The following is a 16,747-nucleotide window of genomic DNA, read 5'->3' as shown; positions in this document are numbered from 1 at the left end:
AAGCGCCTTTTTCGGCGGAGCAGGGAGCTGTGCTGGGCAGACACCACCACGCCGAATCCGTTTTCGCACGGTTTTTATTGTGCTCCGTCTCCTCCCCAGCCTGCGGAGGCCGGGGGCTGCTTTCCCCGCTCCCCCCCGCCTGGGAAAGGCGGCACGGGGGGCCGGGCCGCCCTCAGCTGTCGCGGCCGGCCGCGGCCTGCCGCTCCCAGCGGCGCTGGAGCAGGCGGTAGGCGCGGACGGCGCACAGGTACCCGCCGTACACCGTCAGCAGGGCCATGGAACCGGAGAAGGCCTTGTAGCCGAAGTCCGCCAGCCGCTTGCCGGACACCATGGCTGCGCCTGCAACACAAAGCTGCGGTCAGCGGGGCCGGGAGCGCGCCCTCTCCCACCCCGTTCCACGCCCCCCCCTCCCCCCCCCCCCCATCCCCGTACCTGCGGCCTCGGGGCTCCGGTCGCACCGGCGCGCGGTTCCGCTGCGCTGAGCTTCCGGCCAGCGCCCCGCCTCCGCCCGTCACGTGGGGGCGCCGCGCTGCCCGCTGGGATGCGTAGGCCGCGGAGGCGGGAAGCTCAGGCGGGAGCCGCAGCGCCCCCTGGCGGGGGGGCGGCAGCATCGCCGCTGTTCTACCCGCGGCGCCGCTCCGGGGCCCGGCGGGCCCGCGCTGCTGCCCGCTCCCGGCCCCGCTCTCCCCAGGGCCGCCCTTCGTGCTGCGCTTTCACCGCACGCTGCCCTGCGTGAGGCTGAGGCGCCAGCAGCCCCGGGAGGCCCGTCCTCAGCTGCAGACGGGATGGAGCCAAGGCCGCGCCAGTCCCGCTCCAGCGCTGGGAGGCCTCGCCGCCCTGCCCCGGGGCCCAGCCTTTGCTCGGGCCGGAGAGCCTCCTTCAGGAGGCCGAGCTCCTCTGAAAGCACTAGGGCAGCTGTTGGCGGCGAACGCCGCTCTCCTTCCTTGCTAGCGCTTGAATAGCGCTGTCGCAGCAGTGCTCAGCGCCGGGGGCTCTGCGGAGCACCCCCCTCTGCCTCGTCCTTTCCCCAGGCCGCTGCATGGCTGCCGAGTCCTGCAGAGCCTGGATGTGCTGAGGCTGCAGAACATAACTCCAAATGGCAAAGGGAAGACTTTTTATAGCTCATGAACTCCAGCAGTAGTGCAAAGCGTGGGGTGTCTAAAAGCCAGAGACTTGTGCTCTGGCCCCCCCCAGGTGAGACCGGGGACCTTCAGCACATGCTGTGAGGACTCGGGCACTGCCGGCAGCGCGTAGCGTCAGAGAAACCCACACCAAGAGGGATGCACAAAACACTTCCACAGCAGAGGAGCTAACAGCTAAATGCAAGTCCAGAACACCGTTCTGGATCCTGCTGCAGCTCCAGGCAGGTGCTGGCAAGAGTTTAGCAAGTGAAGGTGAGAGACTGTAACATGTTGAAACGAGAGCTCAGAGACCCTCTCCCCTCACGTCCACACACTTGAGCTCTTCCACACTTCCTGAAGCACTTCAAGACAAAGGGAACTGGAAGTTGCGCCAGCTCTGCAGGAACACCCTGGACTGCCTTTATCCTCCCTCCAGCCTCAATAAAGTTCCTCATTAGAGGAAGCCGATGCTGGCTACTTTCCGTAGGATAGCTCAGTTGAATTTAAAGGTCGTAGGGTACCTAGTGAGAAAGCGTGTCTAATAAAAGGCACAGAAACAACTGCAGTGCCAGCAGATTAAATTCCCCTAGCAAGAGACTGAGTGAAGGGCTAGCAGTCCTAGAAAGGTCACTCAGTACGAGATGCATTTCAAAGACAGACGGGGACAAAGCAAGTCTGGGAAAAGCAGTTGGGAAGAGATGAATAAAACAACACAGCGTGTCCCAAGAAGCCAAGACATCAGAGAAGGGGAGGCCAGGGGTACGTGGGGCACAGTGGGGTCCTGGCCCAGCTCCTGCAGGCCCCAGGCAGCAGAGCTAGGACTCTGTACCCAGTTCAGCACTGCTGTCTCAACCCTCTCAGTCCTACAGCCAAACCTGAACACTGGAACGGCTGCCGAGAAAAAGCAAGTGGGACACCATGTCGTGCTGTGACTGAACAGGGACCTGTGCTGTTTCTGGGACAGCACACAGCGGTGCAGAGGGAGGAGGGAACGGACAGTGCCCTGTTCTGCGCTCTTAGCAAGTCCAGCAGGCACCAACTCGGAGACGATGATGCACCAGAACCACACAGCAAAGAGCGTGCCTCCCCTCTCCTCTTGAAGTTTATTGTTATTTTAAACGTTCATAAAGTACACTGCTAGTCAGAGACCCAGTGGCACTAGGACCCGGAACAGGGGTGGACAGCGAGACCCGCAGCAGCTCTGGCCTGCCAGCCCAGACAGGGATCACTGAACCGCCGGACACGCTAGCCTGAGCAAACACGAGCGGAGCGAGCCAGCTTCAGAGGACCAGAGAGGCACGTGGCACCCAGCTGGACAAGGGGCAAGTTTCAAAGGCACAGCATGAGGCATGAGACCTCTGTCCTCTCCTGTGATGTTGGAGGTCTCCTTGTACCTTTGTGGATCGCACGTCCATTGCTGGCCCTGGCGCTAGCGGGCAGTTCTAGCACCCTCTCGGGAGGGGCAGCAGGGAAAGCATGGAACCTGCTTTCTCAGCTCCTACAAAGCCGCACGGAGAAGCAAAGACCAGGCTAAGGCACAGACTGGAGCCAGGCAGAGAGAAGGCAAAAAGCTGCTGTGGATCATTCATCTAAAAGCAACGTGACCCAGCTGGTTTGCCAGGTACACTGCCAAGGGTTGCACAGCCTGCCAGCTGCTCAGAAAGACTCTAGGGCAGTTGGTCCCTGCAATGCCAAAGCCAGCCAGAGGACAAACTGATAGAAGGGAGAAAGGCTTTCCGGGGTCAGTCAGTGGGCATGGAATTAGCACAGGCAAATCTGTGACAACAGGGGAATTCCCTGGGTGCAGGGGCCAGGTTTGATCGTGAGAGCAAAAAATGGAAATAAACAAGCTCTGCAGTCTCGCTCTGGGGCTGCCCTCGCCTGCGACGCGTTGGCCGTACCCTTCGGCAGGAGCAGCTGGCAGTGGCTGGGGAAGCAGCAGGGTGACAAAGAATGTTATTTTCTGCACTGGTTCTTCTTAGAAAGAAGTGTGATTCTCAGCTTCTCTGAAAGTCCTTAGGAGCTTCACTTGCCCTGGTGGAACCTGGCAGGGAACTGTGCCCTCTCCACGAGACAGTTAAGCCAAAAGCAACAGCAGCAAGCAGGTATCATGCAAAGTGGCCCCACGGGGCTACTAGCAAAGCTTGTCCTCCCAGGCAGTGCTTCCTGCACAGCCCATATTGATCCAGAGGACCTGGCAGAGTCCCTCCGAGAACCGAATCCATCACGGCCAAAAAAAGTGGAAGGAGGAAGATGCTCGGCCCCGCTCAGGGCAGATCCTAGACAGCAGCAGAAGCTAAATGAGCCCTTCAAAAAGAGGGGGAGATCAGCAGGTACCTCTGTGCAGGTGCCAGGCTCAAGCTGGCAGTGTCCAGGGCTGAGAAAGGGAACCTCTGCCCTTCCAGCACTCTGCAAAGGCTCCCAGGAAATCTGGACTCCTCACAAAGCTGTAGCAGCAGCAAGTTGGTGCTGGCAGGATCTTTCTGCTCATCTCGGCAGGATCAGTGGTTTTGCAGGCAGAGCCCCCTTACATGTGCTCAGGGTGGTTCTGGAGACACTTGATGACATCAGTAACAGGTTTTCCCTCGTAGCAGATCTGATACACAGCTGTGAAGAGGGGGAACCTGTGGGCAGATGAACAAAGTCACCCCCTGCACTGTCACCAGAGCAACCTCAGCGCAACCTCATTCCTGCCCAGTTGGTTTGATGTGGGCAGTGCAGAGATTGACCTGAACAGCAGAGACGCTATGGGTGGGTTTCCCCTCCCACAGCTGCAGAAAAGATCCCAGCCCCACCCCGAAAGAGCAGACAAGGTTGATGAGAGCACTTACTTCTCCACTACTTTCTTGCTTTTAAGGATGCGATGCAGCTCAGCAGATGTCTGGGGACCCTGCAGCTTCTGCCCATTCAACATCTCCTTCTCCAGCTGCTCAATAGACTGAAACAACCCAACAGTGAGGGAGCTGGACCCTTGCAACCTCATCTGCTGCCCCACATTCCTTTCCTGGAGCCAGGCTGCGGCACCGAGCGAGCGAAGGCAGGATACTGTGGTGCTAATTGGGTCCATCTTGCTGCCAGCTCAGCAGGTTGATGCAGATATCAACGTTGCCTGCTTCCCGCTCCGCTTACCTTCCCAGTCTTGGCAAAAGCCTCAGCCACCTTGCGGTTGCGGCCACCATAGCAGGTAGTGATGAGGTCAGCGATCCCACAGCTCTCCAGGAAGGTGGAGGAGGTGACGGAGCCCTTACAGAAGAGTTTGGAGAAGGCAATCATCTCCATCAGTCCCAGACGGATCACAGCAGCCTTCGTGTTGTCTCCATAGCCGAGCCCATCGCAGAAACCAGCTCCTACAGCCACAACGTTCTGGAAAACAACAGCAGCCTGGAGGGATCTGTTCCCAGTGGAGCTCAGGGCTTTGCTGTGTCCATGAGCTGCCTGTGTAATCCCAAGCACAGACTCCTGCCTGTGCCAGTGATCATCATCCCTCCGAGCAGCTGAACGGGACACTTCCACAGTTCCCTCTAAAGGCTGGCCGGTGACCCAATGATCCCAGTGAGCCACAGCGCAATATCCAGCGGGGTTCATTCAGCTGGCAGCCTCCTCCCCAGAGCTCCCCGCAGAGCCCTAGAGAACCACAGGCTCTGCTAACCACGACCTGCAGACCCCGGTGAGCAGCTCACTCACCTTCAGAGCCCCACAGATCTCGACGGTGTCAGCTTCCTGCACCACTGTCACACGGAAGTTCGGTGTCTGCATCAGCTCCTTCAGCATCTGCCCGTGCTGCGTGTTCTTGCAGCCTGATGAGACAAAGGGAGAAGGAGGAGGAGGATGATGGGGGAGACCCTCAGGTAGGGCTGTGCTGCTCTCCTGCCCAGTGGGGCGTTCCTGCAACATAGCCCTTGCAGCTAGTGCAGCGAGAGGAACCTATTGCCCATTTGCAGGTCCACAAAGTGCCAAGCGCACATTGCCTGGCAAATAAGCAAGGTTCAACCTTGGAATTCCCAGGAGATGAGGACAATCCCTACTGCTTTGTCAAGCAAGACAGAAGTGGCATGCCCAGTGGATTAAAAGCATCTTCAGAGGCTGCAAATTTGGGTTTGAAGACTGTTCTGCCTGTTCCTGCAACGTCCTGCATGAGAGCATTTCTGTGTGCTCACAGTGACAGCACGCTCTGCTTGTACCTCTCCAGTCTCTGTAACCTCCCGCACAGCATGTTTGCTTTTGTTTAAAATACACTTTGAATCCTGTAGCTTCTACCCGGCAAACTGCTCTGTTGGTTTTGGCTGCTGTGCGTGATTCACAAACAGTGTGGAGGATGTTAGGAACAGTCACCAGATGAACTTGCAAGCAGCGCGGGCTGGCAGTAACATGAGATCCAGGTGAGCATCCCTTGAAGTCCAAGGAAATGAAGGTAGGAACGCTATTTCCTAAAGGGTCTCGTAGCATCCACCCCTTTCGTTTGTGCCAGACAACTGCCTGATGCTGAGTCCATGCTGGCAGGACTTTTTAGACACACAACTCTGTTTTTAACGAAGAGAGCAATCACATTGTAAACCCCGCGAGTGAGTTCATCCAGCTCAGGAGTCTCCCTGCCTCCACAGGGAAAAGGGCTGGGTCACCCTAGGCAGCAGCGGTTTAAGCTGCACCATGCTCACCCCTTTGCCCCCTCCTCGTCAGAAATGAAGGCTGCTAACGAGGAAGGACGTTGGCTCCTTACCGATGGTTGTTTCGCAGAACTTCTCTTCTGCCACTTCATTAGCAATGTTGGCCCCCATGAGGACGCTCATCTCTATTCCCAGTTTTTCATGGATAATATCCGAGATCAGCCTCAGCCCGTCTGGTCCTTCGTCCACCCCCTGGGAGACAACCAGGGACGAGATGAGCATTCGCCCCCCCGCAGACCTGGCCCCACCTGCCCCAGTCCCATCATTCCCTGTGCTGCAATGCTCCGACTCGCATCCCAACAGCCCCCCCAGTGCTCACTTGCACCCCACTCCTCACAGCGCTTGGGATCCCCCTCATACCCTCGCCCTTCTCCCCCACCAATACGCCTCCAAATCCCCGTGAAGACTCTGCCCCGCCACCCCCGCCCATAACCCTGGAGCCCAGTTTCTGCTCCAAAGCCCCAGGATTCCCTTTGCAGCCTCTCCAAGCCAGGCTGCTTCCAGCTGAGCCCCCTTGGCCCAGCGCCCCCGCGAGCTGCCCGCGCGGCGCTCCCCCTGCTCGCACCTTGATGAGCGACACCCCAACAGCATCTTTCTTCACATGGCCCTTGAGCTGGTCACAGATTTTGCCGATAAACTGATGGGGAACCACGAACAGAAGAACGTCAGCCCCAGCACAGGCCTTCAGCAGGTCTGGCTCTGCCACCTGGAGAGAGTACGACTGTCATGAGGGAGCTGCGCCTGCAGCTGCACGGGGAGCGTGTCCTGAACCCAGGACAAGAGGAGCAGGGGCCTGAGAGCAGCTGCGGGGGGCTTCTCTGTAAGGGAAGGAATGGCACTAAGTCACCGCCCCACGGTCTCCTTCCGGGCTGGCAGGGCAGAGGGTCTGGAGCACAGCAGGGCGAAAGCAGCCTGAGCTGGTCCCAGGAAGGGGGTGCAAAGAGCCGGGGTCATTCTGGAGACCTCAGCGGGCCAGCGCCTGCCAAGGGGCTGAGCATACGGCCAAAGGGCAGCCGGCCCACGGGCTCTCTGCGCGCTGCGATGCCAGCTCGGAGGCAGCCACATGGCCTCAAGCCCAGCCTGCGGCATGCCAAAGTGGGGGGGGGGCGGGGGGGCAAAGGTGGGCAGCGAGAGCAGCCAGGGCTGCAGCTCATCCTAGCACAGATCAAGGTCACCGGGAGGGTGTCACCGATTTTCGTGCAGGCCGATGCATCCCCTACCTTCACACCCCCGGTGCCCAGGACACCAGGGCTCCAGCAGCTCCCCGCACACTATTTATTCCCTCTCACCAGAGACCCGGCTGCCAGCACGGGACCTTGCGCTCAGCAGAGAGCCACACTCACCACGTTGGGGGGCAGCTTGTGCCCTGGCAGGTACTTGACATTTTCGTGCTCCGTGTTGATAATGTCTGTGAGCCGCCGGCCGCCCACCTCCTCCTCCAGCACCCACATATTCACCTGCTTCTCGAAGGTGCTCAGCCGCGCCGCATTGCTGCCAGCGATCTTGGCGATGGCCGAGCCCCTGCGTAGGCAGAGCAGAGCTGTGGGCAGTGGGCACCGAGGCCATTGGCACCAGCAAGCCCCGTGCAGCACAGGTCACTCGCGCAGGGGTCCTGGTGAAACGGGGACGGCTTGCACCGGGGACCGTGGGGCACTGGGGAGGACGGGGACCACGCTGTGCTCGAGGAGGGGACCCGGGTAGCAGGTGCTCACCAGTTGCCGGAGCCCACGATGCAGACTTTCTTGCCACCCATGGTGCGGGGAGCCAGGGCACTGCGAGGCGCTGCGCCCGCCGCTGGTATTTCAAGGCCGCCCGGAGCACGGACGGCCCCGTCCCGCCTCTGGCCCCGCCTCGCCCCCCGGGGAACCGGGCACCGGGCCCCGGGACGGCAGAGCCGGCCGCTTTCCCGCTGCCCAGGGCTCCGTGGGAGGCACCGCAGCACTGCGGGTGCAAATTGCTCCCCTGATGCAAAGGTGAAGTAGCTCAGATGCCAAATAGCAGAGCTGGCAGTCACGACTTCCGAGCCTCTTTCCCCCTTTTTCTGGATAAAAGCATTTGATTTTCCCCTTCTTCCTAAAAATGGCTGGGTTTTTTCCTCCCCAAATAAGAAATATGAACCATCTGGTCACCGACCCAGGACACAGCTCCCACCCTCATCTTCCAGCCTTAAGCAGCAGCACTGCTGCCCTTCCTTCCATGGAGGGTCTCCTTCCCTTGACGCAAGGGCTGACAGGTTTCTGTAAAGCATCACATTTCTACTTTTATAAACAAGTTAAACTGGGTTAAGACAGTAACGCCACCTTTGCATAGTTTTAAACCCTTCTCTGTAAACTTTAGTAAAGCTTCCTCAAAATTATGTCTGACTCCCATGGGACGTGTAACAGGCTGTCACAACTGGACAGGGCAGCAGGGTGGAATCTGGGCTGTCCAGATTTTTATCATCAGCTTGGCCACCGATTTCCAGTTCCCCTCAGGTTACTTCGCTTACCACAAAAGCACTTTGCAAAGGCTTAGCAGGAGATCCTGACATGAAATGCTCTCTATAAAAGGCCAAAATATGAAAACATTTTCTCTCCAGCCTCTTAACTCAGTTGACTTTGTTTAAAAAAAGTAGAGATAATTTGTCCCTTGCCAGGCAAGTAAATGAAGTGTCATCCGCCAAGGCAGCTGCTGAGAGAAAGCGTGCTGTCAGCGCAGAAGGAGGGAGGACAGCTTCCTTCAAAGGAGGCTTTTATTAAAACTGGGTGACATCTACAAGGATACAGTACAAAAAAAAAAAAATTTGGTCCATGGAAAAAACTGTAATATTTAGTTAAGAAAAGCAGTTACTCTGCAACAGCTATGTTTGCCTACACAGTACTCAGCATCCTTCACGTGTGATTACCCTGAGGAGGCAGTGGGCTGCTTCAGCAGCAGCAAGACCTTCACCCCAGAACCACAGAGGAGCCATTTCATAAGGGGGCAAAGGAGAAGGGAAGCTGAGAGTCTATCACTCACAGACGTAGTAACACAGACACAAGTAGGGCCACCCGGGCTCCCAGATTCATAGCAACCTTCCCGACCACACCAAAGCTGGGTGCGGGGATGAGGGGGGTTTGTCAGTGACAGGATTTTGCAGCTACTCCAGGAGAGTACGACCAACTTTCGAGTCCATTTGCGTTACAGTCCCAAGCAGAAATACTGCGATCTGGGTTGAGAGAGGCCATTCTCTTACCCCTGACCACTAGTTCACTAGCAGTTCGTTCCATGAAGAGGCAACCGGGCTGCTACTCCCCACAGGAAAATCTACTTGTACATTCCTGAACCATGCTGGGCCTTTTGGCAGCCCCAGAATCTACAACACTGCATCCCTGCATAATTCCACCAGGGAGTTGCTGCATTCCCTCTCCCTGCTACAGGGAAAACAAGCAGCTAGATGGCTTGCTGGAACAACTGCAGGTCTTTTGAAGTGCAGAGATGCCTCACCACTCCAGTGCTTCCACATCCCTGCGGTAAGCCAGTGCCTCATCTCTGCGGTCCCAGCCTAGGATAGTCTGTTGAAGAACACAAAAGGAACAGGGCATGGAAAAAGGGACAAGGGAAGCAATTCTCTACACAGTCCAGTAACTTCCTCAAGGAGGAGAGCGACTTATGAGGCAGCCCAGTGCAGCAGCGCCCTCTGAGCGAGGGAGTAAGGGCAGGGAGGTACGTCAGCTCACGGCATCCTGCCCACTACATCTCCTGGCACCTTGCTATAAACGAGGCAGGGAAGAGACCAGTCCCGGAACTCCACCTTTACAGCAGATCCAGGCTTCCCAGAGCCAGGTCTCGTGGGCCACAACTAGATGCTAGTTGGGGAAGAACGGGCTGTGGTTTCTAACTTGAGAAAGGTTCCAAGTCAGCAGTTGTACTGGCTACTGGGGACACTACAGGCAGTGCGGAGTCAAGGGGAGGCTCTCAGAAGCCTTGGGACTGACAAGGCAACAGTCAGGAAAACCAGGTAGAAACGTGTGGTCATTGGAGCTCCTCTGTTTGCCACACCTCCAGGTGTCCTGGAGTTGCCCCAACAGGGACAATGCCAGGATGAATAATGACGCAGGCCTCGCTGACGGAGTTGGATTATGTGAGCCTTAACAGTATACTCGGCAGCTCTCTGTCTCCACAAATAGCTGTGATGCCTTCTGGCTGGGGAGGAGAGGAGAGGAGCAGCCTATGTGTTACGGATTCCCAGGGCCTGCTCCAATTCCTGCCGCCTTTGCTGCACCTGCAAGAGAAGCCAGAGTTGCAGCATTAACGTACTCAAACAGTGCAGCACCACAGCACAGCAACACAGGACCCAGGTGGAAAAGGGTGAACTCGAACTGGGACCAAGATGCATCAGCAGTGTCTACAAGCGAAGCTTAGCACTGCCACTTTCCACCGCCGGCAAGGAGTGACGGGCACTCTGAGCCACGGGGTATGGAGAGGGACCCCTGCTCGGGGACGCTCACCTTGGAGTAGAAGTATCTGCACACAGCCTCCTGAGCCCATGGCTGGAAGTAGAACTCAGCTCTGCGCTCCTCTTCAGGATTCCCAACAACATCAGTCATCGTCTGGAGAGCACAAAGGACAACAGTTCAGGCAGTGCGAAAGTTCTAGCTGTGCTGAGCAAGCCCACACGCCCTCCCCTTTCCTCAAAGGAATTTCAGTACAGTCAGGTCAGGTTCTTATGCTTGACTCCAATTCCAGTCTCGCTTTCTGAGCAGGAAATTGCCTCTCCCTCTCTCTGTGGGAGCTGGTTATAATGAGGGAAGCGTGTGACTGGATCCACCTTCCACACAAGACAGAGCTCTTACCTTTAAATCTCGGCACTGGGACTGTAACCAGTCGTTGATGAAGCCCTGAGGATCTCGGGCAAAGCTCAGCATGAACTCACGCTGGGTCTTCAGCTGGTTAATTGTCTCTATTGTTTCATGAATCTGAAGGAGATAAGCACAGCAACTAAACTGCTGAACAGGGGAAAAAGTCAGACAGAAACATCAGGAGACCCAGCACACGAAGGTGAATTCTTATACTCCCTGGTTGACTTATACCTATCAGACAGGATTTTCAATTCCCGGTTTCCTGCTCTAAATATTAACGATTTTCCCACTGACCAGTGATTTTCCCATTCCCATACCCAGCAACGAGGAGGGCAGACCTGAAGGAGCTCTTCCTACCTTGTTATCCAGAGCAGCAATTTCCTGTTGACTGGCTGTGGACAGCAGAAAGGAATTCATCTGAGTTTTCAAGGTATCATCCACCTCCACATCAATGTCATAGCAAGCTGTTTTCTTCTGGTCATTTGGGTCAACACTAGGGGCGATTGCAAAAAGAAGCCCAAATAAGTGAGTATCTCAAGAAAGCTCCGAATTGTAGCTCCTCTAGGATAGAGCATATGGACTGCAGGCAGGGACAAGCCCAGCTAGTTTTAGCTTTAGCTCTAACACCAGGCAGCAAAGCTCCACGGATGGCTTTGCAGCACAAGGACCAAGTGATTGTTCCAAGCAGATTTCCATCTACAAAAGTGTAACGCAAAGGACAGCATGATCGTGGGAGTGCCTTGTGGAAAAGAGGGATGTGGTAAATGAAAGAGGCGGCTGTTCTTGTACAAAGAAACAAAGACAGGCAACACGGGAACTGCTGCTGAAAATCAGAGCATCTTACATCGCCTCACCCATCCCTTCCACTCTTCTTCCTAGAAATAGGAAGTCAAGAGGCCCAGTCTCACCTGATCACATGATGAATGATGATCGGTTCTGGGGGCATAAGCAATGCATGAAGTCTTTGTGGGATTTCAGAGAACTTCATCCGCTGAGATTCAAATATCTGTGACAGAAACACGGGGCTAAGAAAAGGAATGGGAGCTCAGGGCCAGTGATCACTGGCTGCCGACAAAGAAAAGCCGAATCAGTCGCTTGTCCAGCCACAGCGTTACCTGCTGGAGGTATTTGTCACAGATGACGTACTCCCGCTCGTGGGGGTCCTGAAGCTTGTGGGTCTTGATATACTGCCACAACGCCTGGATGATCACTGGACGAGTCTGAGTGTGAATCCCCAAGAGACGAGCCAAGCGGGGATCCAGTTTGAACTGGGGAGGCTGAAACAAAAAGCACAGGAAGGCGAGGCTGCCACAGACTCAGCTAACAGTACCTGCCCTGCGCTGTTACTGCCAACGCCTCACCTGGTAATCCAGCATCAGAAGCACAGTACAGCGCACGTTCACATCTCCTGGCCTCTTCACCTGGAAGCCATCCGTCTCCTGAGTTGTGGCAGTCCTGTGCCACTGGAACAAGAGAGGGCACTTAGAAGCACCCCCACACTTGGTTCCCTTTGCTCCCGCTGCTTGGTACCCAACAAGCTTGCCAGTAAACCCCACCCACCTAGAAAAAGTTCACCTTATTCCCACTTACAGTTTGAAACAAGAGTTAATACATTTGTTCAGAGCCCCAGCAAGTCAGAAGAAAAGCTAAGCTGCGAACTGAAGAGTCCTGGCTCCCAGCCACTTGTTCAAGCTTTCAGTATCCCCACCTGTCCTGGTTCTGGCCAGGATAGAGTTAATATTTACCTGAGCTGGGTAGAGAACTGAAGCTGGTAGCCCCTATGGCTGGGATAGTTAACTAATTAGCTAACAGCTGGGGTTAATTTACCCAAATTAGCCAAAGGGCTATTCCATCCCATCTGACATCATGCTCAGTATGTAAGTGAGGAGGGTGCTGAAGGGAGGCCCCTGCTACTTGGAAGAGACTGGATGTGGAGATCTGTTGTGAGTTATTGTACTGTATTTGTGTTCCATCACTCTATTGTTTTCTTCTGTCATTACTGTTAAATTTACTTTTTGTTCAATCTCAACCCGCGTGTTTGTTTTTTTTTTTCCTGGTTTTCTTTTGTTTGTCAAATCTCCTCCTGTTCTCTCGGAGAGTGGGGGGAGTGAGAGAGAGACTGCGTAGTCTGGTCCCCGTTGGGGCTGAACTACGACACCACGTCTCAAGTTACAAGCGATATGCGAACCCCGTCTGCTGAAACACCACCCCGTTTTTAGAGGTAACACAGCAAAAAGAAGCTCACCTCTACTAGGTGATTGTCAGGGCCATACAGGTCTTTATCAAGTTCAATGACCAGAGATTTAAAGAAGGATGAGAACTTTCTTTTCTGCTTGGTGGCATCATATTTGGATAAAGCAGACTGCAAGCAACACAGGAAGGAAAAGTGTTAGGACAGCAAGTTTCAGCACTGAAGCACAGCCACCGTGCACAACAGCGTTCCTTTAAGTTCTGAACACCTAAATTCACCAACATGTGCTTGAAAATCAAGTTCCAAGTCAGAAAGTGAAAGACTGGAGTTAAAGATGAGCTTGCAGGAATTAAATCACTCAGAAATGACATACAATGCAAGTGCCGTGGTTCTCAGAGCCAGGGTACACAAGTGCCACTGATCTGCTCTCACCATTAATTCTTATAGCTCTAAGAACTTTGTATAACTCATGTTCTGCCATGGGGACACCCATCAGTCTCCAAGTTGGGCTCTCGGTCTCGTCACCTTGGAAAACAGAGATGAAGGAGGATATCAAGCCCCTAGCTATGCTCTCAGACACTAAGAAACTGGTTTCATTGCCAACTCCAGATCCATAAAGTCACCTCTATGGTTGGGTATTTCACACTTACATCTTCCAGCAGCCGTCCTTCCACTCGAAGCTCCCAGGAGGCGACTGTTCCTTCACCATCCTCTGCATCTGACTTGGCTGGATTGAAGGTATTGGAGATAAAAATACGCAGCTTTCGTTTTTGCTATGAGAAAAAGCATCGGCTCAGCGTTAATTCTGAAATAAAGGGCTGACTACCTTGCTTATGTTTTGCGAAAACTAAGCTTAATGTTTTTAGCTGCCTTGTATTCCCTCTCTCCCGAGGCAGACAGCAAGGAAAGATGCATTTCTGGTTCCACTCCTTGATTACGTCTGGAGCATTAAGATTCCTGATACGCCACACTTACAGGGATACAACCCAAGCTCCAGCGCCCTCCTGCTGTCTGAACTGAAGTAAGAGCCTCCAAACCTTGCGTATGGTAACCATAAACCCAGCTCTCCCCTACCTTAATGGGTCGCTTCAGAGCCTCCTGGATATCCAAGCGTTTCCTCATGATCGTCTGGTCCAGCTTCCTCTCAAAGGCCAGCAAGTCCATGTAGGCCTGAGACTCCGGTACAAGTTCACGAATCTACCGCCAATCAAGAATGCAAATCACCGTCAGCTCCCCCGCACTTCTCCAGCCTACTGCATATCAACACGAGCTGCAACTGCACGTGCCACTCACCCTCTGAGGTAGAATTTTGTCAGCCATCTTCTTCTTTTTAGCGCTGTTAAGGAGGAAAACGCACACACAGGCATGAAAATGGCAACCACTTTGTGCAAGTTAACTGTAGGCATTCACGAAGGGAGCAAGATGACACCTTATTCTGTGCTACAGTACTGTGGCATCAGCCGCGCTCTCAGCCTGAATGCCAGCATCGGGCCCAGGCTCTCATTTTCAGAGGCACTTATCGTCACCGTCAGCGCAGAGCCAAGCTCTTTATTCCCCACAGCCCCCGCCAGGCCTCCAGCACCGCAGGGCTGACGAACCCGGCAGCAGCGTGACTAACCGATTACCTGAAGGCTTCACGTCCCCTACGAGAACTGAGAAAGCGGGGTTACATCAAGTTGGAAAGGGCGCACTGACATAATGCCTCATCAAAGTGCCTCTCTAGCCTCAATTAGCTTCAAAACGACTCTTCTAGGAGATGCATTTGAAATCAAGGGATGAATTACCAGCGTTACTGAGGCATCACATTAGACTGCCAGAAACGTTACACAAACTTGCTCTTGTCTAGCAGCTGCACGTTATTCTTTTCTCTGCTGGAAGCCCCTCTCTCCCAGAGGGGCTGCACAACAAAGCTGACGTCTCTTTCAGCCACCCAACACGAAGCAGCCATGAGAAGCCCAAGCGCGGCAGGAAGGCAGAGCGCCCCGGACGCAGCCCAACAGAAAAGCTTTGTGCCCCTGGATTACACCAAGTCAGCGGCCGACGCTTCCCACTGCCCCGCACCCAGCACAGTCCCCGCTTCAGCGAGGACTCACCGCTCGCTCTCCCATTTTGGGAGCCGCCTGCCTGCACCCCCACACCCAGCCTCTCCCCGGGGGCCTTTTGGGAGAGACGCAACGTTGTCTGTGCCCCTGCCTGGGGATGCCCTGAGGCACCTGGCTGCCCTGATGCTCAAAATGACCCGGGACACGCTGCTGCCTGGGGATGCGCTGACACCTGGGGATGTCCCCGCTGCCCAGGGATGCTCTGACACCTGGGGATGTCCCCGCTGCCCAGGGATGTCCCCGCTGCCCAGGGATGCTCTGACACCTAGGGATGTCCCCACTGCCCAGGGATGCTCTGACACCTGGGGATGTCCCCGCTGCCTGGGGATGTCCTTGCTGCCGGGGGATGCCCTGGGTTGTCCCTGCTGCCCAAGGATGTCCCCACTGCCCAGGGATGCTCTGACACCCAGGGATGTCCCCGCTGCCCAGGGATGCTCTGACACCCGGGGATGTCCCCGCTGCCTGGGGATGCTCTGACACCTGGGGATGTCCCCGCTGCCCAGGGATGCTCTGACACCTGGGGATGTCCCTGCTGCCCGGGGATGTCCCCACTGCCCAGGGATGCTCTGACACCTAGGGATGTCCCCACTGCCCAGGGATGCTCTGACACCCGGGGATGTCCCCGCTGCCTGGGGATGCTCTGACACCTGGGGATGTCCCCGCTGCCCAGGGATGCTCTGACACCTAGGGATGTCCCCGCTGCCCAGGGATGCTCTGACACCTGGGGATGTCCCCACTGCCCAGGGATGTCCCCGCTGCCCAGGGATGCTCTGACACCTGGGGATGTCCCCACTGCCCAGGGTTGTCCCTGCTGCCCAGGGATGCCCTCACTGCCCGGGGATGCCGGCCCTTACTTGTGGTTGCGGTTGGGCACGGCCTGCGGCTGCACCTGCTGAAGCTGCTGCGGCGCCGGCCTCTTGCGGGCCTGGTCCAGACTGGCCTGCGCCATCCCGGGCCGCACCGCCGGGCTCCCGCCGTAACCGGGCGGCCCCATGGAGGGGCCCTGTGGCGCCAGCCGGCTGCCCGGTAACATTCCGGGGCGCTGCGGAGAAAAGAAAACCGGTCCAGCGCCCACCGGGAGGGGTCGTTCCTGCCGCCCCCGCTGCCTCCCGCCCCGCCCCGCGCGACGCCGGTCCGCGAGTCCCCGCCGGCCCCTCCCCCGCCTCACCGGGTAGGCGGCTCCCGGCATCGGCGAGCGGTACAGGCCCTGTCCTGGAGCCGGGCCCATGCGCACCGGCCCGCCGGGCGTGCCCGGGCCCAGCGCACCGGCCCCCGCAGCGGCCCCCCCGCCGCCGCCGCTGGGAGCCACGGACTGGAAGCCCGCCCGCGCCGCCATTTTCTCCAGCACAAAGGGGAGCGGGGCGGAACCGGACGCGCACCATGGAGACCCCGCTCGAGGCACGCGCTAGAGCGGCCCCGCCCGCAACCGCCGCCCTCTGCCGGGCGGAGGCCCGCAGCAGGGGGCCGGGCGGGATGCGGGGGTGGGGAGTGCGGGGTTCGCGGCGAGGTGGTGGGGGGATTAGGAGAGGGTGCAGGGTCCGTGGGGGTTGCTCTCGGGGTACGCGGCCCCGGGGGGGATGCGGGGCCACGGGGGTCCTGGAGGTGCTGGGAGAGGCAGCGGCCCCGCGCTCTGCTCTCGTCTCTGTGCCTCATCCACCCGCAAGAGAATCTGCGGCTCCCTGAACGCCCAGGAGCTCCGTCAGGCACGCTCAGGGGCTCCTCGCGTACCTGGGCCGCCATGGCGTTCTGATGGCTGCTCTCGCGACTCTGCCTGGCTGGTTTCCCCCGCGGCCCTCGAGTTACGGCACCGCGGCGACAGTCAGGGCCGCCCCGAGTCGAGGAACGTCGG

The 16,747-nt window shown here is 56.8% G+C and overlaps 3 protein-coding genes across 3 annotated transcripts; all 3 read right to left on the bottom strand.

Annotated features, from left to right (window-relative positions):
• Positions 1-56: 56 nt before the first annotated feature.
• On the bottom strand, positions 57-985 carry COX14 (cytochrome c oxidase assembly factor COX14). Its single transcript, XM_086768846.1, has 2 exons — positions 433-985; positions 57-339 (listed from the first exon to the last, which is right to left on the bottom strand). Exon 2 carries the CDS (start codon positions 329-331, stop codon positions 173-175), a length of 159 nt encoding a protein of 52 aa, XP_086624972.1. The 5' UTR covers positions 332-339; positions 433-985; the 3' UTR covers positions 57-172.
• Positions 986-2,196: 1,211 nt separating this feature from the next.
• GPD1 (glycerol-3-phosphate dehydrogenase 1) lies at positions 2,197-7,548 on the bottom strand. The gene is made up of 8 exons (XM_086768833.1): positions 7,498-7,548; positions 7,129-7,306; positions 6,351-6,491; positions 5,839-5,977; positions 4,806-4,918; positions 4,251-4,484; positions 3,953-4,059; positions 2,197-3,745 (listed from the first exon to the last, which is right to left on the bottom strand). Exons 1-8 carry the CDS (start codon positions 7,536-7,538, stop codon positions 3,649-3,651), a joined length of 1,050 nt encoding a protein of 349 aa, XP_086624959.1. The 5' UTR covers positions 7,539-7,548; the 3' UTR covers positions 2,197-3,648.
• Positions 7,549-9,350: 1,802 nt separating this feature from the next.
• Positions 9,351-16,234, bottom strand: SMARCD1 (SWI/SNF related BAF chromatin remodeling complex subunit D1). The gene is made up of 13 exons (XM_086768824.1): positions 16,067-16,234; positions 15,753-15,940; positions 14,090-14,132; positions 13,871-13,993; positions 13,447-13,569; positions 12,851-12,967; positions 11,967-12,068; positions 11,721-11,882; positions 11,514-11,611; positions 10,963-11,098; positions 10,600-10,722; positions 10,255-10,356; positions 9,351-10,028 (listed from the first exon to the last, which is right to left on the bottom strand). The coding sequence occupies exons 1-13, from the start codon at positions 16,232-16,234 to the stop codon at positions 9,975-9,977; spliced, it is 1,539 nt and encodes a 512-aa protein (XP_086624950.1). The 3' UTR covers positions 9,351-9,974.
• Positions 16,235-16,747: the final 513 nt, after the last annotated feature.

The sequence above is a fragment of the Chlamydotis macqueenii genome, chromosome 29 (genome assembly GCF_036417535.1).
Source record: "Chlamydotis macqueenii isolate bChlMac1 chromosome 29, bChlMac1.mat, whole genome shotgun sequence".
NCBI classification, from domain to species: Eukaryota; Metazoa; Chordata; class Aves; order Otidiformes; family Otididae; genus Chlamydotis; species Chlamydotis macqueenii.
Note: the sequence above shows the minus strand (reverse complement) of the source record. Positions and strands in the feature narration are given on the sequence as shown.

Excerpts from the sequence above, each read along its gene's own strand:
- COX14 (XM_086768846.1), bottom strand. The coding sequence starts at position 331 with ATGGTGTCCGGCAAGCGGCTGGCGGACTTCGGCTACAAGGCCTTCTCC.
- GPD1 (XM_086768833.1), bottom strand. The coding sequence starts at position 7,538 with ATGGGTGGCAAGAAAGTCTGCATCGTGGGCTCCGGCAACTG. Across the intron at positions 4,485-4,805 it reads AGATCTGTGGGGCTCTGAAG|AACGTTGTGGCTGTAGGAGC; the intron begins GTGAGTGAGCTG and ends GTTGTTTTCCAG. Across the intron at positions 4,060-4,250 it reads CTTTTGCCAAGACTGGGAAG|TCTATTGAGCAGCTGGAGAA; the intron begins GTAAGCGGAGCG and ends GGGTTGTTTCAG.
- SMARCD1 (XM_086768824.1), bottom strand. The coding sequence starts at position 16,234 with ATGGCGGCGCGGGCGGGCTTCCAGTCCGTGGCTCCCAGCGGCGGCGGC. Across the intron at positions 14,133-15,752 it reads GTGCCCAACCGCAACCACAA|CGCTAAAAAGAAGAAGATGG; the intron begins GTAAGGGCCGGC and ends CCTCCTTAACAG. Across the intron at positions 13,994-14,089 it reads ACAAAATTCTACCTCAGAGG|ATTCGTGAACTTGTACCGGA; the intron begins GTGAGTGGCACG and ends GATTGGCGGTAG.